Source organism: Piliocolobus tephrosceles, chromosome 5 (assembly GCF_002776525.5).
Source record: "Piliocolobus tephrosceles isolate RC106 chromosome 5, ASM277652v3, whole genome shotgun sequence".
NCBI classification, from domain to species: Eukaryota; Metazoa; Chordata; class Mammalia; order Primates; family Cercopithecidae; genus Piliocolobus; species Piliocolobus tephrosceles.
In genome coordinates this window covers 163,096,338-163,117,892 of record NC_045438.1, presented here as the reverse complement: position 1 = coordinate 163,117,892, position 21,555 = coordinate 163,096,338, and the positions used below count along the sequence as shown (strand labels likewise).

Sequence of the window (21,555 nt, the reverse complement as noted above, 5' to 3'; positions counted from 1 at the left end):
TCCCAAAGCCAAACTTGCACCAAAAAAAGATCATGCTCACTGTTTGGTGGTCTGCTCCACTACAGCTTTCTGAATCCCCGCAAAACCGTTTCATCTGAGAAATATGCTCAGCAAATCCAGGAGACGCACTGGGAACGGCAATGCCTGCAGCCGGCACTGGTCGAGAGAAATGGCCCAACTGTCTCCATAACGACCCTTGACTGCTTGTTGCAAAACCAACGCTTCACAAGTTGAAAGAACTGGCCTCATCCACCATATTAATCTGACTTCTCGCTAACCGACTTCCACTTCTTCAAGCGTCTCAACAACTTTTTGCAGGGAAAATGCTTCCTTGACTAGCAGGATGAAGAAAACGCTTTCCAAGGGTTTGTAGAATCCTGAAGCATGGATTTTTATGCCACAGGAATAAACTTATTTCTTGTTGGCAAAAACATGTTGATTGTAATAGTTCCTATTTTGATTAATAAAGATACAGTTGAGCCTAGTTATAATAATTTAAAATTTATGGTCAAAAACCAGAATTACTTTTGCACCAACTTGCTACATAGGTACTGTGCTAAGCACTAGGAATAGAGATAATACAGAATTTCTGCTAACTGTGTATGTGTGATACGTGCCCTAATAAAGGTAAGAACAGGTGCTTCCTCAACATCTGCTTATCTCCTGCTTTACTCAGAAACTGGCTGTCAGGCTTGGCACATAAACTCAACTTTCTACCCTCTCATACTCCAACTTACCCTCTTCTCCTTCATTCCACTCACGTAAAACAAAATACTGTTCCAGTTGTGATCTCGGGTACCACTTTTCACCTCTTGTGGGGTCCTGCTCTAGCGGTTATCTACTTTCATGTCTTATTAACCAGAATTCCGGTGGGAGGTGGAGGGGGTATCTATACTCGTGGGAGCAATTTACTCACTTCTGATTCATGTCTCAACCCCCACAATCTGGGTTCTGCCATAACCACTTGACTAACAATGCTGCTCTGGTAATGGTACCAGAGGTCTCTACACTGCCCCCTTTATGAACTGGATATGCTTAGACAAGCTACACTGCTGGCCACAGCTACCTTCCCCAAACATATGACTATCTTGACTTCTGCACCACTACTCTTTACTTGCGCTCCTCCCATTTCTTAAACCCTACAGTAGTTAGCCAAGAGACCAGGTGGGGGTCCCTGAGACCTTTCACGGATCCACCAAGAAAACTATTTTCATAGTTATCAGGAAGACATTGCATTCTCTTATGAGCATATAGGGGAAGTTACTAGATAGTAAGTGACATGTGATATAGCAACAAATTGTAGGTAGCAACAAATATAAGCACCCAGTTGTCTTCTATTAAGCCAAACATGAAAGAGACGTGCACAAGTGTCAAACTATCAATCTGCTAATTTAGGGGGAGGAAAAATGGTTATTCTTCATAAAAGCATTATTTAAGATAATGGATTTAGTCATTTTAAAATAGGTGTTTTTAAAAGCTTTTTTTTTTTTTTTTTCTAATATGATAAATGTGTCCCACATATACGAAAGCTTTTTGGGGTCCTCAGTAATATTTAAGAATGTAAAAGGTCTAATACCAGTTAAGTTGAAGAACCACATTCTTAAACTTTGTCTTCTTGGCTCTTCTTCAGCCAGCTCCTTCAATTTTGATGTTCCCTAGAATAGCATCTGTAGCCACTAATTTTCTCACCTTAAACTAGGATTTCTCAATCTTGGCATGACCAACCCTTTGGGCCAGCTAATTCTTTGTCAGTGGGGGCTGTCCCCTGTGCATCCCTGGCCTCAGACGCCGTCCCCTGTGCATCCCTGGCCTCGGACGCTGTCCCCTGTGCATCCCTGGCCTCAGACGCCTAGCATCCCCTTTCCACGTTGTGGCAACCAAAAACAAAAATGTCTTCAGATATTGTCAAATAAAATCACCCCAGGATGAGAACTACTAACCTAAATAGTATTCCTAGATAATTCATCTAATATCTAGGTTTTAATTTGACTTATCATGATAATTCCACTTATCAAGTACCTTATTCTGCACCAGGGACTATCCTAAGTACTTGATGTGCATTAACTCACAACAGTGGTGCTGACTACAGCCCCCATTAACAAAGAATTAGTTGGCCCAAAAGGTTGGTCATAGCAAGATTGAGAAATCCTAGTTTAAGGTGAGAAAATTAGTGGCTACAGATGCTATTCTAGGGAACATCAAAACTGAAGGAGTTGGCTGAAGAAGAGCCAAGAAGACAAAGTTTAAGAATGTGGTTCTTGGCCAGGCGTGGTGGCTCACATCTGTAATCCTAGCACTTTGGGAGGCTGACGTGGGCAGATCACCTTAAGTCAGGAGTTCAAGACCAACCTGGCCAACATGGTGAAACCCCGTCTCTACTAAATATACAAAAATTAGCCAGGCACAATGGCAGGTGCCTGTAATCCCTGCTACTTGGGAGGCTGAGGCAGGAGAATCGCTTGAACCTGGGCAGTGGAGGTTGCAGTGAGCCGAGATGGCGCCATTACACTCCATCCAGCCTGGGCAACAAGGGCAAGATTTCAACTGGAAAAAAAAAAACGTGGTTCTTAAACTTACTGGTCTCAGGACCTTTTTACACTGTGTGAGATGGATCAATTATGACTCTCATTTTATGAAAAAACTACAGAACAGAGAGTGATGTGACGTGCTCGGGGTCACACAGAGTTGCTGTTGCCGACTACTGCAGTGCTGACCACTCCTGAGCCTCAGAGCCCTGTGACTGACTACCTCTGCTGGGCATCCCAGGGGACATTTACACCCAGGATACCCGAAAAATGAACTAAAAAACCCTTTCTCCACAGGACCAGCTAGTTCTGCATTACCTAAGTCAGTTAAATGTGCAATTTTAAATTCACCCTCTCTGTGCTTTAGCTTCACGAGAAACCTGGATGCCATTCCAAATTCTGCTTGGATTCTCTTCTTCCTTAGTCCTCAATCCAATCATTCGAGTTCTAACAATTTTCCCTTGTAATGATTTCTCAAATACAACATTTTTCTCTATCTTCCACTATTCCGGTCCTTACTAGCGTCCTAATCTCTACTCTGCACTGCTGTAATCAACTCCCATTTGATGCTCTTGGCCCCTCAAAATCATCTTCTACAATGCTGCCAGAGTGATCTATCAAAAAATGCAAACCTGCTCACGTCATGTTAGTGGCTGCCTGTGAGCTAAGGGTAAAATCCAGGGCCCTCAGCACAGTCCCCAGACCCTCAAATCAGTGGCCCTCTCCAACCTCAGTGCCTTCCTGTCACCCCCTGTATCATACTTATCTCTCTGGCAGTGCTGTGCTGTTTGCCTGCCTGAGCATACCACGATGCTTCATGCCTTTGATTCAACGTCACCCCTTGGGAGGCCTTCTAGATTCCACACCCTGTGCATCCTTCGGTCACAGCATTTAACCCAGTCTGTGGTAACTGTAGATTCTACACCCTGTGCATCCTTCTGTCACAGCATTTAACCCAGTCTGTGGTAACTGTCTGTGTACCTGCGTCCCACATAGGCCTGTAACACCATTGATAACAGGTGCCTAGCTTAACTCAAAAATCTCACCTTTCTCTCTCCAGGGCCTGGTATAGCAGGGGTCCCCAACCCCGGGGCCATAGACCTGTCAGTACTGGTCTGTGGCCTATTAGGAACTAGGCCACACAGCAATTGAATGGTAGGTAAGTGCGCATCATGGCCTGAGCTCCATCTCCTATCAGCTGTGGCATTAGATTCTCGTAGGTGCACCTATTGTGAATTGTGCATGCAAATGATGTAGGTTGCATGCTCCTTATGAGAATCTAATGTCTAATGATCTGAGGTGGAACAGTTTCATCTTGAAACCCTCCCTTGACCCGGTCCATGGAAAAGTCATCTTCCATGAAATTGGTTCCTGGTGCCAAGAAGGTTGGGGACTGCTATGGTATAGCACTAGGCAAAGTATGCTTCAGAGAAGTTTTGTAGAAGCACTGAGGTAAAAGAACGACACACAGCAATGAGACCTGTTTGGGTGGCGGGAGGGATGGGAGTGGAGGCTGTGGGATGAAGAGAGTTGGGAAAACTTTTGTTCAGAGAAGGTCACAATTGAGCTGAATCTTGAAGGAGGAGGAGGCACTCTAGACAGGATAAAGGTCCTGCTGGATAGAACAGCACTTGCAAAGGCCTGGAGGCCCAAGAGGACGTGGCACATTTAGGAAACTGCAACAGATGATGACAGAGGACAGGATGCACACATGGGACCTGGGCTGGGACTAGAGGAGCAGACAGGGCTCCTGCTATCAAAAAGTGGCCTATATTATAGGTCTTGCAAGAGAGTTCCAAAGTATTTATTTCACTACTCCAATTACTTTAGGCACCACAATTCGCAGGTCATTAAAACATGTTTACTAGTCTACTTTTGATTACTTATTCAGCACTACCTGTGTCAGTTTTGATAGGTAACTTAACCTCCCTGTGCCTCAGCTGCCTTACAGGGTAATAAAAATAGTACCTACCTCACAAGATTATTGTCAAAACAAATGTGTTAATAGACGTGAAGAACATAAGATAGCAGTAGTACGCAGAATTGATAGTGGATGTTGTGTTGCCACTGATTTGCCATTAGTGACAAACAAAATTAGCTGAGATTAGAAAGGAGGAAGGGACTGTGCTTGAAATTCACAAGACACAGCCTTAATGTAAAAGAAAGGCATAATTTATAACAAGTAAGTTTATCTAGGGAGGTAACAGCAGCAGGACTCTAGGTTTTTAGGTCCATGATCTCAGGCAACAGTATAAAATGATTACCAGACTCCTTTGGATAATATATTTATATTTGGATAATAAATTTAGCTTAAAAGTATATGCTTATAAAGTATAATTTGACCAATTATTTTCTGAACGCATATGACCTTACAGTTGCCCACACTGAAACCCATTTTCAATTTTCTGCCTTTCAGGTACAGCCTTGAATGATTTCCTTAAGTCTGAAAGACTTTCCTGTTGAGTTTCGTGATTTTCCTCTTCAGTTGGCAATTACTCATTTGAAAACACTTGGGCCTCATTTGCTCATAAATCATTTCCAAACAGAATTTCAGAAATGGAAGGGTCCTTAGAGATTGTCTAGTCCAACAGTCTATTTCATAAACAAGAAAACTGAAATACTGAGACTGAGTAACTTGTCCAAGTTATAGTCTTCGAGGACTCCACCTTGACTTTCCTACCTGCTCTCACATAAGACTCTCCCCGCCAGTGTGAACTGCCTACTGATTCCAAGTCCTTGTGTATCCTGAGTAAGCTTTATCACAAACTATCTTACTCCAGACTATGGTGAAATCAAATGGTTTCCATTTATTTAACCTGCATATTTCATGTGTTTCCTCAACAGAGGTTAAGTACTTGGTGCTATATGTTCGGTTAATTCTTGCTAAAATTCCACCAGTATGCCTATTATTACATTCTTTATCCTCCAAAGTCAAAGTCATTAAGTAAAATCATTCTCTCTCATGAAATTTAACCAATTAACTGGGTGGATACAACCTCAGTGGCATGACCCAGATGCTGTTTTCAAATTTGCAGGGTGAGTATATTTTCCAGGCGGGTTTCTAAAAATTTGAGAATTATTGCTTAAGAGGCTTAGTGTTCGTGTCCTCTGACAGAGGTTGTACTGGGGCAGACCCATCTCAGGGCCTGCCAGCTCACACACCTGGTGGAGGGGGGCCTACCTAACCAGATGTGTTCCAAGGGTAGGCTCTGCTCTTATGACATCCAATCCACAGTCTGGCCAGTCACCTAAGGGAGGCTTGGGGTAAAGAGATGAGTTGATCCAGATTCTTTCTCAGGGAAATATGGCTCAAATTCAGAGAGGAGCAGGCAGTTAGTAAAAACGAAACAAAACAAAAAACAAACTTAAAAAAAATGCAGAGAGAGAATCCATAAGAAAATGATGGGTCACAACCAGCAACACTGTGAAAGCAGAGGCTCTGAATTACAAAAAACATACAAAGAGTAACAATAAAAGACTCAGAGGCAAATAGGGAAGTGGGGAGGCGTGGGAAAAAGTGAATGTGTTATATTAAAGATGTAAGAGTTTAGGCCCTCAGTATTCTGCTGTCAAGGTCCAGTAAGCGGGATCTCTGTCAGGTGAGCCAGGATAAACTGAGGTTTCAGCTCCAAAGCTTGAGACGCTTTTTCCTTCACCGCTACGCGTTTCCACCGTACCCTAAATAGAATAGATTTGATTCTTGCAACCAAAAGACCTCATTACGACACCTAGGAAATTTTAGGGAGGTGCTAGAGTGTGCCTTCAGCTTTGTCGCTGTGTGCAATTCACTGGCCACTTCCACTCTCAACTCTTCCAGCTCAAGGGAAGTTTTACATATGCAACACATTGGCCTTAACTTCACCAATGGCTGATTTCCATCCTTTTTTCCTCTTCTGCAGAAACATAACACTAATCATGCTCCTAGAACTACCAAGATCGTCTTTAGGGGGAAAACGTCACAGGACATGAACGTCTTCCCTGATAGAAACAACGGCTCCTCCCCGAGGTCTCAGAGGCCACACCTGTAGGTAGGAGCACGCTTTTCGATGGCGGAGCTCAGTCCTTGCCTCGCGGACGCCGGCGCAGGACAGTGGCTCCCAGTTCCCGGAGACATTCCGCGGCAACCCGCATCCCCGGTCCCCGGCCCCTGACCCCCGGTCCCCGGTGCCCGCTGGGTCACCTGTAATTGTAGGAGCTGAAACGCTTGCTCTCTCTCAGCATCGCCCGGTACAGATCTAACACCTGTGCGCGACTGGAGGCTGCCATTTTGGAAAGAAAAAAAATTAACGGGTCCTCTTCGCCGAGGTCCCAAGTACGACCCAACCTCGGAACTCCAGCCTGTGCAGAAACCACGCACGAAATAAAATGCAGCAGCTCGACCTTGCCCGCGGGCCGGTCCTAAGCCTAAGCGGGCAGCCCTGCAGACCGCAGACGGCGCCGGGCGTCCCGCGCCGCTTCAGGGGCGGGCGAAGGCAGGGCTCGGGGCAGCTAAGGGGGCGGTGCAAGGAGGGAGCAGCCTCCGCCCCGCCCCGCTCCCGCCTCCGCCCCCGCCGGGAGTCTCGGGATCCAGCAGCCACTCCACGCGGCGGGAGGGCTAGGAAATAAGAGGCCCGGCCGCCAGTGCATCCAGCCAAGGTCCTGGGGGACGGATATTGGAGGCCCGGGCATTCGAGGGACGTGCAGTTGCACCACGGAGAGCCTTTGCGAACCGTCCGGGGTCTTGGCGGAGACATTTGTGTTTCGGTGGGCAGCGCTCCTTTGTACTTTTAGAAGGCCGCGTTGCCCGGGTTACCGAAGGCCGCCGCTTCGACGTCCCGCCCCTGACAGCCGATGCCCCGCCCACGCTGGCTGCGGCCGTCCTCGGCGCTGCCTGAGAGACCTTGCGGGATTTCAAGGGTGACTTAACTTCGCCCGATCCTGGTCGGCAGGGTGGGGTGTCTTGGCATTCCTTGGGCCGGGGGATGCGACGTCTGGGTATGGAGGTGATGAGACAGGGGTTCCGTGGCACTCCGGCTCTGCTCAGGGCGACCTGCATAGGGGCCTCCGGGGCAAGGCCCGCTTTCTGTCAAAATGGCAGCGCCCGGCGTGCACGGGTATCTCTGAAGTTGGGGTTTAAGATTCTTGCCCGTGAGAGCCAACGAGCCTGCCGTGCTTCTGATTTTGAAACATCTGGGTCTGGGTTTCCCGGGCGAGCGGTGGGTGAGTGCGGACCTCGTTGCAGCCTGGGGTACGACGTGGGCGGTTCGTGTGATTAGGGGGTTACATTGGCCATGGATTTTTTTCCTCTTTCCGGATGTGTTTTGGCTTTTGAGTAAAGAGTCCCCGTGGTTTTGTAATCTAATAAATGCGTAAAATGCAGCTTGGGCTGTAGACTTTGGAGAATAATTAGAGCCCGTTAGGGCTTTAGGCGTTCTCCAAGAAGCGGAGCAAGTTTTCAACTATGGCTTTCTTCAGAAGACTTCAACTTTTTTGAATCATGTTACTAAAGTGGTGGATAAAGTTGCTTGTTCTGATCTTTGAGCATGGGACTGGACGCTGGAAGCTTCAGCCAGTTCTAGTTACTGTGTTTGCAAAGCACTTTTCTTGTTTTTGGAATCTTGCTTTATGTAATCAACCTTAGGAAGAACCACACCTTTCCGTACTCGAGTACAGCGAGGAGTACCTTATGCGTAAAAACAAAACAACTTTGCATTAAAATCCATCTTTCCCCCAACCACTTGGTCACGGTTCTGTTCTCATCTGCTTTAGTGTATTTGGTTTTAAAACGATAAACCTGCAGTATATCTAAGCAACTTTATATTTTCAGGAACTTTTTTTCCCCTTTTATTTATTTATTTATTTTTGAGATGGAGTCACTCTCCGTCACCCGGGCTGGAGTGCAGTGGTAGGATCTCGGACTCACTGCAGCCTCCGCTTCCCAAGCTATTCTCCGGGTTCAAGCTATTCTCCTGCCTCAGCCTCCTGAATAGCTGGGATTACAGGCGCGCGCTACCTTGCCGAGCTAATTTTTGTATTTTTAGTAGATACGGGGTTTCACCATGTTGGTCAGACTGGTCTCGAACTCCTGACCTTGTGATTCGCCCGCCTCAACCTCTCAAAGTGCTGGGATTACAGGCGTGAGCCACCACGCCTAGCCTCTATTTTCAGGAACTTTAAAGGCAGGAAACACGTCTCTGACCTTACCATTCTTTAGTGTACTTGCAACCTGGTGTCCCTGCATCCAGATGTTCTTATTAATCCTGATGCAGTGACATTTTTTAAAAGGCACTGAAGAGAAAATACTTTTATTAAGATACCTTTAAGTCTCCTCCCTGACTTCTTGAGAATCTCATGTCTGTGATTTTGTTTTTGTTTTTTTGTTTTTTTTTAAAACAGGATAGCAAAACTTCTGTTACCTCCTGGTTGGTCAGGTCGTTGAGTAAATCTAGCCTCGGGTTTATTGAAAAGACTTTTTTGAGTTTTCCGTTTGGTATTTCTTAAAGGATCCAAGACCAAGGCAATTGCACATTGTTACAGAGTAAGATTCAGAGCTGATTTCTCTTGATACACTGTTGCGTGCTGGTGATATGAAGTGATATGCGGCACTTCAAAGCTGCAACATTAATGCAAGTTGCTGATAGAGAATGCTATCAGAGTGAAAAGGAAAAACTTGAAGATTATTTTGGCTTGTTTAAAAATAGCAAGGATTACATTATTTATATTTTGCTTTTGAGAGTAAAGTTGGAATAATTACTATATACAATTGTTTCTACCTAATTATCAAGGAATTTAATCATTAATGTATATGATATATCTAAATGACTCAACTTTGTTGTAATCAAATAAAACTTTTCCAAATAAATATGTATAGTTTAAATAGTTTGGGTAGCTTAGTCCTCCGTTAGTACGAGCAATGGTTGCAGTTAGGAAGGTGATAGCTTCTCAGTTAATTCTGAGCCAAGTCTTCACAAAAATACCTTATTATTTTATTTAAAATGGTTTACCAATGTGTTGGACATCATTGCCTGGAGAAACTAAAAGAAAATAATCATTCCGAAGCTACATCTCACTTTTGCACATCTTCACTGCGGAGATTACATAAACAAAACAAAACAAAAACTCTATTTGAGATTGTAAGTAGAATTGGGCCAGAAGCTGAAGAATGGACCTTACACATATGGCCTTTAATATGCATTCTATTCTGGGTTGAAATTTTTCTTAACGAATATCTGTAAAGTAGGAGGTACCATTTAGGCATCAAAACATAAAAATTTCTTTAGTATTCGTTTATCGAAAGTTACCGACTACCTGTAGTTCTTTATGTCAGATCATTTATTACCTTCTATTAAAATTAGGGTTGTCAATGACCACTTAATGCTTTGTGAAGAGAAATTTCTCTAATCATAATAAACAGTGTAACAACAATTTGCTGTCCTTAAGTTTAAATATCAAAATGATGTATAAAGTAAGATTTGTATAGTAGTAGTAATTTATGGTATTATTTAGAAATTATTCAGCTGGGCATGGTGGCTCACACCTGTAATCCCAGCACTTTGGGAGGCTGAGGTAAATGGATTACTTGCGCCCAGGAGTTTGAGACCAGCCTGGGCAACATGGCAAAACCCCATCTATACAAAAAATACATCATAGCGAAACCTCATCTCTACACAAAAAATACAAAAATTAGCTGGGTGTGGTGGCATGTGCCTGTAGTCCCAGCTACTTGGGAGGCTGAGGTGGGAGGATTGCTTGAGCCCTGGAGGTTGAGGCTGCATTATGCCATGATCACACTACTACAATGTAACCTGGGCAATAGAGTGAGACCCTGTCTACCAAAAAAAAAAAAAGAAAAAAATTATTCTATTCTATACCACACATGAATCCAAGTATTATACATTGATCCTTCATTTTAATAGAACATGAAGGGGAAAGACCTTAGATATCAACTCATTCGTTTGTACAGATGAACAAACTGAAGGCTTTTTCCTCATTCATTCATTCCTTCAGCATTTATTGAACACTTCCTGAGTACTATAGGTTATGGTTTTCTTTTCTTTTCTTTTTTTTTTTTTGAGACAGAGTGTCACTCTTGTTGCTCAGGCTTGAGTGCAATAGTGCAATCTTGCCCGGCTAATTTTTTGTATTTTCAGTAGAGATGGAGTTTCACCATGTTGTCCAGGCTTATCTTGAACCCCTGACCTCAGATGATCCACCTGCCTGGGCTTCCCAAAGTGTGGAGATTACAGGCGCAAGCCACGGCGCCCAGCCCATGAGTACCATATGTTATATAAGACGATATAGTTACAGTGATGAGAGGAGAGCCTCCTCACCCCTAAGAAACTTGTATGTGACTAGATACGCCAAACAATAATTTATTTTATAGAGACAGGGCCTCGCTCTGTTTACTAAGCTGGAGTGCAGTGGTGCGATCGTATCTCGTTGTAACTTCAGACTCTCGTGCTGAAGTGATTTTCCTGTCTCAGCTTCCTGAGTAGCTAGGCCTATAGGCTCATGCCACCATGCCTGACAAATTTTTAAGTTTTTTTTTTTTTTTTTGGTAGCGATGAGATTTCACTATAATGTCCAGGGTGGTCTCAGACTCCTCAGTGCCTCTCCTGTCTTGGCCTCCCAAAGAGCTCAGATTACAGTTGTGAGTCATGGCACTTGGCCAATAATTTATTTTTCACAGTTGCTGTGATATGAGTAATATTAGCAAACACTAAAGGAATACAGAAGAGGAATATTGAGCCAGGACTTTCACCTAAGGGAAGGCTTTCCATCGTAGAAGGTGTTTCCAGAATGAGAAGTAAGAGCCAGATGAGGAATGTGGTTGAAGATTGCAGTGTATATTCCAAGCATGGAGGAAGAAGGGTGTTTGATCTATTTAGAGAACTCTAAGTGTTTTAGAATGGTAGGAGGTGGGAAGGGAGGGAGCCCTGAAGTGTTTAGCCCTGTACTAGCTTTATTTTAGTGATCTTGTCTCTCTTTCTGGAATAAATTATTTTTTCCCTTATGCATTGACTGAGTCATATAAGTAGAACTTAACAGTTGAGCTGTTAGGCCGGGCGCGGTGGCTCAAGCCTGTAATCCCAGCACTTTGGGAGGCCGAGACGGGCGGATCACAAGGTCAGGAGATCGAGACCATCCTGGCTAACACGGTGAAACCCCGTCTCTACTAAAAATACAAAAACTTGCCGGGCGAGGTGGCGGGCGCCTGTAGTCCCAGCTACTCCGGAGGCTGAGGCAGGAGAATGGCATAAACCCGGGAGGCAGAGCTTGCAGTGAGCTGAGATCCAGCCACTGCACTCCAGTCCGGGCGACAGAGCGAGACTCCGCCTCAAAAAAAAAAAAAAAAAAAAAAAAAAAACAGTTGAGCTGTTGAAATGGAGATTATTTATTTATTCGGGTACTGATAACCTTTTGTTTCAAATCACGAATTTGAATCCTATATTCCAGGGGCACTGAAATGTTATTTATTTACCTGTGCATTCAAGAGATAGCTGGCAGCCTAGCAATTCAAGTTACTGTTCTTGTGATAACTTGAGGGCGATATAGAAATCAAACACTGATCCTGTTTTCCAGAACTTTATAGTTTAAATGCATTTGTAGATGATTAAAATGAGGTATTAGGTTGGTGCAAAAGTAGCTGTGGTTTTGACCGTTACTTTTAATGGTAAAAACTGCAATAACTTTTCCACCATCCTGTACAAAGTGCTGCAAGGAAAGGGCTGGTGAAGCGTTGTGGGGTCTCAGTGCAAGGAAATGTCACTTCCTTCCCTGATGCTTGGGCCACACCTCAGACCAAGGCCCAGGCTTCAGAGAATTTTGTTTGATTTTTAAAAAAATTCCCTCCATCATTGGGTATAGCCAGGGCTGAGAAACATTGACCTGAACGAATTAGGGGGCTTCATGGAGGAGGTAGTGTTTGTGTTGGGCTTGAGAGGATTTAAGTTTCTCCTGGGCCTTGAAAGGAATGGAAGGATTTAAATGTGTGAGTGTGGTTGTAAGATGGCTACTGTAGCCCTTTACCTTGAAAGGATGAAGGAGAAACCCTGATTGAGATCTAAGAAAAAACAATCATAACCTGCAGAAGGCTTTGGCTGGAGCTGTAGAGTGCATGAGGGTGAGAACAGGGAGATCCAATGGAAAGTTAATACATCGGCTTTCATATGTTTTAGGCAGGAGATGAGCTGAATCCTGATAGGACTTGAGTTAATCTTTCCATGACCTGATGGAAGAGCTGTGATCTCCATTTAAGATAAGTGAAGCTGCCCAGGTGTGTTGGCTCACATCTGTAATCCCAGCACTCTGGAAGGCCAAGGCAGGAGGATCACTTGAGCTTGGGAGTTTGAGGCCAGCCTGGGAAACATAGTGAGACCCCATCTCAATAAAATAAAATAAAATAAAATAAAATAAAGAAAAAAAAAATGAAGCTGAGAGTTTATTTAGCCAGGGTCAGACAACTGGAAAGTAGCTAGGGTGGGCCTTGGCCTGAGATGTGATCTGTCTAGCCATGATGCAACACTGCTTCACAGATAAAGCACCGGCTTCATTCAGGAATTTGAAGATTTTTGATTTTTCTTGGATAACATGGGTAAATTTTAGTTAGATTTGAATTTTAATTTAGTTGGATTCTCACTTATTTGTAAAGCTAACCAGTTTGTATTGGAAATATTATAAATATTCTGGGAATCTCAAGTGTTGATTTTATACTAGCTTTTTAGTTATTTAAGATAAATTTACATTTTATTCTATTAACATTTCTTTGAAAAGGCTTAGTGCTTTTTTAGGTTGTCTATTTATGTGTGTGTGTGAGACATTTCCTCTTGGGGGACTTTCTGAGACTCGCATTTCTGTAGAAGCTCTTTTCAGATATACTTACGAAAATCTGTTCTCTGTTTTGAGAAATCTTGAAAGCTATGATATGTTGCAACTAGACACTCTAGCTTCATTGATTGGAGGCTAAGGGTTCCCGTATTTGTGGACAATCACAATAAAATTGACAATTTATTTTGTGTAAAGTATATCAAATGTCAGTTATTTCTAGAGGTTTTTTTTTTTTTTTTTTAAATACACATTACTTCCTTTCACTGTAAAGGAAAGAAACCGTCTTTTCATACTACAAACCCCGACCAACATGAGAATTCTTTGACAGTGTGATTTGTTGTAATCTGTTACAGATCACTTTCATTCTTTCTTTCTTGCTGCTTATGAGGGACCAGTATTTTAGGAATAATGCTTTCATATTGTCTGGATATATTAGAATGATTCGTTAATCAAACTAGCTACAGCTTATTGTAATGATAGCTATTATTTATTTAGAGTTTGTTTTCTCTCTTCTAGGAGCTTTGCCATGAAAAGAGCAGTCCAGGCTGGGCGCAGTGGCTCACGCCTGTAATCCCAGCACTTTGGGAGGCCAAGGCGGGTGGATCACGAGGTCAGGAGATTGAGACCATCCTGGCTAACATGGTGAAACCCCGTCTCTACTAAAAAAATACAAAAAAAATTAGCCAGGTGTGGTGGCGGGCGCCTGTAGTCCCAGCTACTCGAGAGACTGAAGCAGGAGAATGGCGTGAACCTGGGAGGCGGAGCTTGCAGTGAGCCCAGTTTGCGCCACTGCACTCCAGCCTGGGAGACAGAGCGAGACTCCATCTCAAAAAAGAAAAAAAAAATCGCCACACTGTCTTCCACAATGGTTGAACTAGTTTACACTCCCACCAACAGTATAAAAGTGTTCCTATTTCCCCATGTCCTCTCCACCACCTGTTGTTTCTTTACTTTTTAATGATCGCCATTCTAACTGGTGTGAGATGGTATCTCATTGTGGTTTTGATTTGCATTTCTCTGATGGCCAGTGATGATGAGCATTTTTTCATGTGTCTATTGGCTGCATAAATGTCTTCTTTTGAGAGTATCTGTTCATATCCTTTGCCCACTTTTTGATGGGGTTGATTTTTTCTTGTAAATTTGTTTAAGTTCTTTGTAGATTTTGGATATTAGCCCTTTGTCAGATGGGTAGATTGCAAAAATGTTCTCCCATTCTATAGGTTGTCTGTTCACTCTGATGGTAGTTTCTTTTGCTGTGCAGAAGCTCTTTAGTTTAGTTAGATCTCATTTGTAAATTTGGGCTTTTGTTGCCGTTGCTTTTGATGTTTTAGACATGAAGTCCTTGCCCATGCCTATGTCCTGAATGGTATTGCCTAGGTTTTCTTCTAGGGTTTTTATGGTTTTAGGTCTAACATTTAAAAGTCTTTAATCCATCTTGAATTAATTTTTGTATAAGGTGTGAGGAAGGGATCCAGTTTCAGCTTTCTACATATGGCTAGGCAGTTTCCCCCGCACCATTTATTAAATAGGGAATCCTGTCCCCATTTCTTGTTTTTGTCAGGTTTGTCAAAGATCAGATGGTTGTAGATGTGTGGTATTATTTCTGAGGGCTCTGTTCTGTACCATTGGTCTGTATCTCTGTTTTGGTACCAGTACTATGCTGTTTTGGTTACTGTAGCCTTGTAGTATAGTTTGAAGTCAGGTAGTGTGATGCCACCAGCATTGTTCCTTTGGCTTAGGATTGTCTTGGCAATGTGGGCTCTTTTTTGGTTCCATATGAACTTTAAAGTAGTTTTTTCCAATTCTGTGCAGAATGTCGTTGGTAGCTTGATGGGGACGGCATTGAATCTATAAATTACCTTGGACAGTATGGCTATTTTCACGATATTGATTCTTCCTATCCATGAGCATGGAAAGTTCTTGCATTTGTTTGTGTCCTCTTTTATTTCATTGAGCAGTGGTTTGTAGTTCTTGAAGAGGTCCTTCACATCCCTTGTAAGTTGGATTCCTAGGTATTAGAACTAGAAATACCATTTGACCCAGCCATCCCATTACTGAGTATATACCCAAAGGATTATAAATCATGCTGCTATAAAGACAGATGCGCACGTATGTTTATTGTGGCACTGTTCACAATAGCAAAGACTTGGAACCAGCCCAAATGTCCATCAATGATAGACTGGATTAAGAAAATGTGGCACATATACACCATGGAATACTATGCAGCCATAAAAACGGATGAGTTCATGTCCTTTGTAGGGACATCAATGAAGCTGCAAACCATCATTCTGAGCAAACTATCACAAGAACAGAAAACCAAACACCGCATGTTCTCACTCATAGGTGGGAATTGAACAATGAGAACACTTGGACACAGGATGGGGAACATCATACACCGGGGCCTGTCGTGGGGTGGGGGGAGTGGGGAGGGATAGCATTAGGAGATACACCTAATGTATATGACATGTTAATGGGTACAGCACACCAACATGGCACGTGTACATATGTAAAAACCTGCACGTTGTGCACATGTACCCTAGAACTTAAAGTATAATAAAAAAAAATCAAAAAGAAAAAAGGAAAGAAGAGTCCTTTTCATGCTGTTTAGCAATATCTTATTTTAGTAATTTTTCTAGTGACATATTTCAAGTTCTGATTGACTTCTTTGAATGAGAGTATTAGCTGCCATCTCTTGTTTGTTCAGGTCAGTAAGTTGTTTACAGAAAACATTTAGGATTTGCAATGTTAAGTCGGTTTACAAAAAACAGCCAACATTTTGCTAATCACTAGAAAAATACTAGGTCAATGTCTTAAGATATGCAGTACTGTGATCTGTGATGTTAACTGATCTCTCAGAGGATGATGCATACCGTCGATAGTATACTGTAGACTGTTATAAACAATAGAAGATATACAGAGAATTCATGATTTCTTTGCTATTACAGTGAATTATATGATTTAATATTTTATAACTTTTCAATGTAAACATTTATTTTCTGAGCACAATTGAAACACTTCAGCCTGGCAGACCTGTAATCTGTGTGTGTAATTGTGAGTTTGAGTTAACTAACAATATTTAAGAGTAATAAAAGCCTGTCTTCTGTGAAATGGATTGCAGTAATGTTGGCAGAGAGTGAAACAGTTAGCTTCAGTTAATGAAGATGAGTTTTTTGGGAGAATTATCTTTTTTTAAGCAATTCCTGGAATTCTACAGTGCAGGGGAAAGTAAAATGAAGCAGTCATTAAATAGAAAAAGCTTAGCAGGCAACTGTTTCTTGACATTTTGAGATAGGCACATTGTTATTTATTTCCAGTCTTGGAGCACTTTGAGACAAGCACATGCGCCTGGGCATTCCTGACAGTGAGCCCCGTTAGGAATCCCACTGACACCCTTGGCTTCAGCGCACTGTGAGAGCTGGGCTGGTTGATAATTACAGTCAGCTTTCATTTGTAGAGCCCATGTCTTCAAATAATTTCCATGTAATCTATCCTGGATTAACACATGTCAGGACGTAACTGTGGTTCACTAGAACTGTCAAACTGTCTGGATGCCCTTCTGTTAACTTGGTGGAGGAGATTCCACGTGCGTCAAGTTACAGTGTTTCCTGAAATTTTTCTGTTGTCTTGAAAGCTATTTGAAAATTAAATGTTCATTATAGTACTGGTGGTCAGGTATGTTCCTTAGGTATATGTGAATTAATGTCACCACACTATAGACAGTAATTTTTATACCACATTCTCTGCAAAACCTGCAGCACTTTTTGGATGAAGTCTAATTCCTTAGCACAGCCTGTGAGACCCTGATGAGTGTGGCGCTTACCCACTTCTCCAGTCCCATGTCACTTGCTGCTTTTTCTTTTTCACTTGCTGCTTTTCATTCTTTGGTACTCACCTCTTTCCCCGCTACCCTGGGGGCCTTTGCAGATGCTGGTCCAGCTGCCTGGAGTGCCCTTCTTTCCCTTCCTAATTATTCTCCTGATCTCAGTTTAAGAGATGCTTACTCAAGAGCTACCTTCTCTAACTTGAGTAAACCTTCGTTTTTTAAGCTCCCTTAGTATTGTGAATTGCTCTTCAGCTTAGAGTGACTGCTGTTGCAAGTAACAGAAAACTGAAGTCAAATTGATTTAAACAAGCATAGTGACTTTATTGTCTTCTTTGTCTTGAGAGTTCAGAAACCAGATGGGCTTTAGGGTTGATTGGTTTGAGTGATGTTGCCAAAGATTCAATTTTGTGCTTTTCTCCACTTTGTCTTCTCTGCTGTCAGTTTTATCGTCTGGCCAGAGTCCTCTCTTGATTGTGGGAAGCCATCAACAGTTTGAGGGTACTTGTTTCCAGAATCTTAGAGGAGTGAGAGAGCTTCTGGACCAAGAGTGCCCAGCAGTCCTCTCCGTTCATGTCACTGGCCGTCCTTGTGTCATGTACTCATCCATTTCTGAACCAATAACTGTGGCCAGCGAGAAGATAGGATTCTTTTGGTCTTGAACAACTTGCCTAGCTCCTAGAGAGAAAGGGGAATTAATTTTTGTAAAAGGTAACAAAGTGTTCACTAGAGCAGTCTTGCCAGAGTTATATGTTTCTTTATTTGATTAATTTTTTTTTCTGATATTAGGCTGTGCATAAGAACAGAGACTATGTCTGTTTTGTTTTTGTTTTTGTTTTTGAGAAGGAGTCTCACTCTGTCACCCAGGCTGGAGTGCAGTGGCACGGTCTCAGCTCACTGCAACCTCCGCCTCCGGGGTGGAGGTGATTCTTCTACCTCAGCCTCCTGAGTAGCTGGGACTACAGTCGCCTGCCACCATGCCCAGCTAATGTTTGTATTTTTAGTACAGATGGGGTTTCACTATATTGGCCAGACTGGTCTCGAACTCCTGACCTTGTAATCCGCCCACCTTGGCCTCCCAAGTCCGTTTTTGATTATTATTGTTTCTTCAACATTTTACATCTAGCTTTGCACATAGTAAATGATCAATAAATATTAATAGTGTGATGACTCAGTCAATCACATAAGCTCCAAATACAGTAAGGCCCCCCTCCCCACCCTTACCCATGGTTTTGCTTTCTTAGTTTCCCAGAGTCAACTATCTTCTGAAAATATATAATGGAGAATTCCAGAAATAAACAATGCACGTTTTAAATGAGTGCATTCTGAGTTTTGTGTTTAAATCTGCACAGGGCATGAAAGCTCCCTTTGTCCAGTGTCTCCATGCTGTATACAAGCTACCTGCCCGTTAGCCACTTTGTTGCCTTCTCAGTTACCACAAGATCACTATTTTAGTTATGGACAGATCACAAGAAGAAACAGGGTGAGTGTAGTGGGATGAGACACTTTGAGAGAGAGAAAGAGACCATCTTTCTCTTTTTTATAACTTTTATTACAGTAGGTATATTATAATTGCTCTACTTATTAGTTTTTCTTGTTGAATTAATGATGGTTTTTATTTTTTTCTTTACAAAAAATAATAATAACCATGATCTTATGCAAAAATGATACCACGAACAGTTGCATTATCAAATCAAGGAGAAAATGCAATCACAGAACAGGCAGAAGAATTATGATTATAATGGTTTGTATTTTTCTTGTCTCAGATTCTTTTATTCATTTATTTTTATTGATACATAATGGATGTACATGTTTTTAGGATACATGTGATAATTTAATACATTCATATGATTTGTAAAGATCAAATTAGTGTAATTGTGATATCTATCACCTTCAATATTTGTCTTTATGCTAGAAACATTCAAATTGTTTTCTTCTAGCTATTTTGAAATATGCAATAGATTATCATAAACTGTAGTCACCCAGTGATCTATCAGAGACTAAGGCTTATCTCTTCTATGAAGCTATGTTTTTACTTATTAGTCAACCTCTTTGCATCCCTCCTGCCCTCTACCCTTCCCGGCCTCTGGTAACCCCCAGTCTCTTCTCTATTTCCATGAGATTTACTTTTTTAGCTCCAACGTATAAGTAAGAACATATGATATTTGTCTTTCTGTGCTTGGCTTGTTTCACTTAACTTAATGACCTCCAGTTCCGTCCGTGTTGCTGCAGATGACAGAATTTCATTCTTTCTACAGCTGGATAATACTCCATTGTGTATTTATGCCACATTGTCTTCGTCCTTTCATCTGTTGATGTCCCCTTATCGCTGATTCCATATTTTGGCTTTTGTGAATAGTGCTGCAGTGAACACGGGTGTGCTGTTTATAATGCACATATCTTTTTGATAATACTGATTTCCTTTCTTTTGGATATATTCCCAGCAGTGGAATTGCTGGACATATGGTAGTTCTATTTCTGGTTTTTTGAGGAACCTCCACACAGTTTTCCATGTTGGCTATACTAACTTACATTTCCACCAACAGTTTACAAGGGTTCCCCTTTCTCCACACCCATGCCAGCATCTTTTATTCCCTTTTTGTAAAAGCCACTTTAACTGGGGTTAGATGATATCTCATTGTGGTTTTGATTTGCGTTTCTCTGATAATTAGTGATGTTGAGCATTTTTCATATATCTACTGGCCATTTGTATGTCTTCATTTGAGAAATGTCTATTCAGATCATTTGTCCAATTTTTAATCAGATTGTGGTTTTTTTTTAAATTGAGTTGTTTGTGCTCATTATATATTTTGGTTATTAATCGCTTGCCAGGTGGATGGTTTGCAAATACTTTCTCCTATACTGTGGGAGATTCTGGGTTGTGTTTTCACTTTGTTGATTGTTTCCTTTGCTTACAGAAGCATTTTTGCTTTATGTAATCTAATTTTTCTGTTTTTGCTTTGATGGCCTGTGCTTTTGAGGTCTTCACAAAAAATCTTTGCCCAGACCAATATCCTGGGTTGTTTCCCCAATGTATTCTTGTAGTGGTTTCGTAGTTTCAGGTCTTAGATTTAAATCTTTAATCTACTTTTATTTGATTTTTGTATATGGTGAGAGATAGGAACTTAGCATCATTTATTGAAGAGTGTTTTTTTTTCCCATTGTATGTTCTTAACACCTTTGTGGAAAATAAATTGACTGTAAATGTGTGGATTTATATCTGGTTCTCTATTTTATTAGTTATTGTTGTTAAATTTCTTACTGTACCTAATTTATAAATTAAACTTTATCAGAGATATTCACGTACAGGAAAAAACACAGTAAACAGTACTTAGGGTTTCGTATGCTCCACGGTTTCAGGCGTCAGCTGCAGGTCTTGGAACCTCTGCAGACAAAGAGGAACTGCTGTAACTTATCTGTAAAAATTATTGAATGACTTTGGCAGATAGTATTTTTTGGCTGCCCATCAACCATATGTACTTCTTCCCGGCCATTAGAACCCTGATTTTGTTTGGGTGGCCGTGTGCCTAGTTCCTGGAAATGAATTGTAATGTGGTCTTAGGCTTCGTGGTGATTCCATGCCTTCTTTACCAGATACTTGTTTGTCATAGCCCGGCATAGCCACAAGACACAGATCTGGTTAATGAGACAACAGGAAATTGTCTGGAAGGTTTCTAGGAAAGACTTTTTCTGTTAAAAGATAAGTATTCGCACAAGAGGGCTTACTTATGTCACCTTCTCCCCTGCTTGGAATGCAAGTAATACTAAAGCTTGAAGCTCAGCAGACACGCGTGAGGGAAAGGCCAAGAGAATATGAGATTCCAGCCCTAACATTGGCTTTTCTGAGCCATGGAATGAACCCTGGAACTGGAGGCCTCTGGACTTCATAATTTTTTTTTTTTTTTTAACAACTAATGTCTTTCTGTTTTCCTGTTTTCAGCCATGATTATTTGGTCTTTCTGTTTTATGCAGTTCACCACGTCCTTTTTTTTTTTGAGACAAGGTCTTGCTTTGTCACCCAAGCTGGAGTGCAGTGGCACCATCGTGGCTCGCTGCAGCCTCCAACTCCTGGGCTCAAGCAATCCTCCTGCCTCAGCCTCCCAAGTGGCTGGGACTACAGGTGCATGTCACCTCACCCAGCTAATTAAAATACATTTGTTTTTGGTAGAAATGGGGTTTTGCTCTGTTGCCCAGGAGTAATGAACTTCTGGCTTTAAGCATTCCTCCTGCCTCAGCCTCCCAAAGTGTTGGGATTGCAGGTGTGAGCCTGACCCAACATATTTCAATATAGTGCCAAAAATAAAATAGAGCTTCCCCGCTTCAGCCTTGCTAAAAGTCTTTATTTGGAATTTATTATATTTGTCAATTTAAGGTTATTTGTTTTTGCTACTTTTAAAGCACTGG

The 21,555-nt window shown here is 42.0% G+C and overlaps 2 protein-coding genes across 9 annotated transcripts in view; one reads left to right on the top strand and one right to left on the bottom strand.

Moving 5' to 3' along the window:
• LYRM4 (LYR motif containing 4) overlaps nt 1–7,316 on the bottom strand; it is a 153,978-nt gene extending 146,662 nt beyond the window's left edge. For all 3 annotated transcript variants that reach the window (XM_023221133.3, XM_023221135.3, XM_023221134.3), the window contains exon 1: nt 6,706–7,316. In XM_023221133.3, coding sequence (XP_023076901.1) covers nt 6,706–6,791 — 86 coding nt within the window. In that variant the 5' untranslated portion in view covers nt 6,792–7,316. The remainder of the gene's footprint in view (nt 1–6,705) is intronic.
• The window catches only part of FARS2 (phenylalanyl-tRNA synthetase 2, mitochondrial), a 521,198-nt gene continuing 506,606 nt past the window's right edge, over nt 6,964–21,555 (top strand). Inside the window, exons 1-2 of one of the 6 annotated variants that reach the window (XM_023221129.3) lie at nt 7,558–7,720; nt 12,683–12,762. The gene's annotated coding sequence lies outside the window, so the exon portion shown is untranslated. Of the gene's footprint in view, nt 7,753–12,682; nt 12,763–21,555 lie in introns of all 6 variants that reach the window. The other 5 variants (XM_023221127.2, XM_026456814.2, XM_023221126.3 and 2 more) reach the window with 5 other exon arrangements.